Source organism: Morone saxatilis, unplaced genomic scaffold (genome assembly GCF_004916995.1).
Source record: "Morone saxatilis isolate NCDOM2014 unplaced genomic scaffold, NCSU_SB_2.0 Contig9, whole genome shotgun sequence".
In the NCBI taxonomy this organism is placed as follows: domain Eukaryota; kingdom Metazoa; phylum Chordata; class Actinopteri; family Moronidae; genus Morone; species Morone saxatilis.
The window spans coordinates 22,727,416-22,730,356 of record NW_023340268.1 but is presented as its reverse complement, the minus strand read 5'-3'; the positions used below and the strand labels follow the sequence as shown (position 1 = coordinate 22,730,356).

The window sequence follows — 2,941 nt, the reverse complement described above, 5'->3', positions numbered from 1 at the left end:
ATAACATTGAATTGAATTGAATTAATGTATACAAATAGAATCATATGAGTAAATGTATTTTGCCTAAATTTTAATTGATTTGATTCTGTATGCTTGCTGTTGAAGTGGTAGTGCGCTGCTGTTTTTCACCATGTGTTCATGTTGTAGAAATTCACCAGAGAAGCCCCCAAAGGAGACCTGGATGTTTTGATTCAGCCTTTACTGGAACATTGCAGCTCAGAAAAGATGAACACCTGGCTAGGTGAGTGGAATACCAAGCAAATCCTGCATCACTGTTCCTGTCAATTCTCTAATTCTTTGCATCTCTATTTCTACATTACACTATACGAATGGTTCTGCATACTTCAGCCGGATAAAAATCTTTAAGAAACAGCAGCACATAAGCAGTCTGTCCAACAAAACCCACCCGCACTAGCAGTTCTCAAGCTTTTTATAATTTCTGCCCATCTTATCAAAACCAAACATCCTTCTTACCCTAATTAAAAACCCATTTGGTTTAGCCGCTGGTAATTACCAAATGATGAAAACAACTATAGTGAAAAATAATGGAACAAAAAATAAGGAACAATTTGTCAATGTTTCTGATACATCTCAAACAAGTCTTGAGTCATGGTAAGTCTTTAATTTTCATAACATGAACTGACACAAATGTCATCCACATCTGTGGATGTTTGTAAACTCACCAGTCAAAGTTGGCCCCTCCTACCCAGCCTGAGAGAGCACCTTTATTTGAGATACATAGAAAATGAATGAGGAGAGGGCGCAACGACAAAAGCAAAGCAGTAAATTGTTTTATAGCAGTTCCGTTTTAAAGCGCAACCCTGCGGAAAGGAGCCATATTTCTGGACTCTGTGTGAATGTAGCTATTGCACAGCTTCATCCTGCCTGCCCTCACCCAATCCATTGACATATAAAGATGGACGAAGTGACAGCTCTCCTTAAGTGATGCCACGTTTTTATAGACTCCTGCAGATACAGACACTGACATGCACTGCTAGTGGGTCATAAGTGATGACTGAGAGGGATTATGTTTGTATGAGTCTAATCTTTGTTTTTTAGAAAAATCCTGTATAGTATGGCTTAAAGTACTGCAGTACAAACAGTTCCATAAATCCTCACGGCTGCCATCTTGTCTGTCTTTTTAGGTGTGGTGTACGGTTATAAAGGCCTACTGCTGCTTCTCGGCATCTTCCTGGCCTATGAAACCAAGTCCATCTCTACAGAGAAAATCAATGACCATCGAGCTGTGGGCATGGCAATCTATAATGTTGCTGTGAGTTCATTTAGTTGTATATGTGTATGTGTGTGTTTGTATTTACCAAAGCCTAGGACTGAAAGGACAAGATCATTCTACAACATCTCCTCCAGTGGGATATTATGAAATGGCCACAGGGACACAAGGTTGACAATTAATTATCAGCATTCAATCAGTTTTACAAGTTTTCTCTTTAACACAAGACCTGTGCTTTTAAAAACATTAATTTTGTAAGATTTGAAAAAGGCCTGAAGTACTCAACCATGGGAAGGTAAGGAATAATCTGGCGACGAGTCTCAGGAAACCCCACATCTTAAGGCCAGGCGCTGATGAGGATTGCCAGCAGGTGTGCAACTCCACCAGGTGATCAGCTCACTGCCAGGCATAACACACCACACACCCACACACAGAACACAGGGGAAAAAAAGGAAACACCCCCAAGTGTCACAGCACCAACTGTGACAGATACCCTGGACCAGGGGTGTTGCCCGAGGGCCAACTGCGGCCCGTGGTCTATTTTTACATTCTAAAAAATATAATGAATATGGCCTGAATATGGCCCACGCATTGAACTTGCTCCTGACTGTATTGTACTTCTTAGTTTTAACGCTTGGTGGAGCTACTGTCTTTAACATGGCAGCTTCTCTATGTGGAGTTACAACGGATGGGGCTCCAGCAATGGCAGGCGAGCGCAAAGGAATGACCTCGATGGTGCAAGAGAGTGGAGGTGAGGCTGTTAAAATGCACTGTATCATCCACCAAGAAGCCCTCTGTGCCAAGACAGTCCAGCCTGGTGATGTAATGAACACTGTTGTGAAAACTGTCAACGTAATTTGTGCACGGGGGCTCTACCACAGACAATTTCAAGCTTTCAACGCATTTCCTATCTGATGTCAATGCTGAATACGGGGACCATACTTCTACCACATTCAGTAAGTGTCTGGCTATAAAATGCATGGGAGCTGTGCTGACAGCAAGTTTTTATTTCTGTTGAGATCAGAAAATCAACCGTTTTGAAAAACATATGACTACATCATTCATGGAGCTGGAGTCGACCTGCTTATTGGGTCTGCAGCACCTGGGCATTCTTTAGTTTGACTTACTGATCATCTAACACACTGAACAATGAACTACAAGGCAAAGACAGCTGTGTGGCACTTTACGTGCACATGAAGCATTCTAATTCGTGCACGAGGGCTCTATTCCAAGACAATTTTCAAGCTTGCCTAGATCTGATGTCAATAGCTGAAATAACGGGGTGACCGCCTACCTATCTTATGTCAGAGAGTGCGCTGGGCTAAGAGGTCATTCCTGTGGAGCTGTGCCTGCAGTGGCTCTTTATTCTCTTGAGATGAGTAAAATTGACCAAGATCTTTGTGAAAACGCATTGGAACCGTACATCTTCATTGATATGATTGTTTTGTTTTCTTCTTCCGTAAATTGTTTGTTGGTCAGACTGGCATTTTTGTTGATTCTTATCCTGATCATTCTTAATCAACTGTTATCAAGAACCTATCAAGTGCATAAGACCAGCTTTGGTGGCGGGCACTTTTACGCGGCACATTGAATTTATGATTTCTGTGTGAAGCTCGGTCTGCTGTTTGTTTTGAGGAGCATGCAGCTGCGCAATTGTGCATCATTCGCGGCATACGCTGTCGAAATCAAACCTGCGTTTTCTCATATTTG

General features: G+C 42.1%; 2 protein-coding genes across 2 annotated transcripts in view; one reads left to right on the top strand and one right to left on the bottom strand.

Annotated features, from left to right (window-relative positions):
• Positions 1-1,622, top strand: part of LOC118342472 (gamma-aminobutyric acid type B receptor subunit 1-like) — a 6,783-nt gene extending 5,161 nt beyond the window's left edge. Inside the window, exons 5-7 of the mRNA XM_035681025.1 lie at positions 148-241; positions 1,146-1,273; positions 1,527-1,622. Of these exons, the coding sequence (XP_035536918.1) occupies positions 148-241; positions 1,146-1,273; positions 1,527-1,622 (318 nt within the window). The remainder of the gene's footprint in view (positions 1-147; positions 242-1,145; positions 1,274-1,526) is intronic.
• Positions 1,623-2,941, bottom strand: part of LOC118342471 (basic leucine zipper and W2 domain-containing protein 2-like) — a 6,254-nt gene continuing 4,935 nt past the window's right edge. Inside the window, exon 4 of the mRNA XM_035681024.1 lies at positions 1,623-1,630. Coding sequence (XP_035536917.1) covers positions 1,623-1,630 — 8 coding nt within the window. The remainder of the gene's footprint in view (positions 1,631-2,941) is intronic.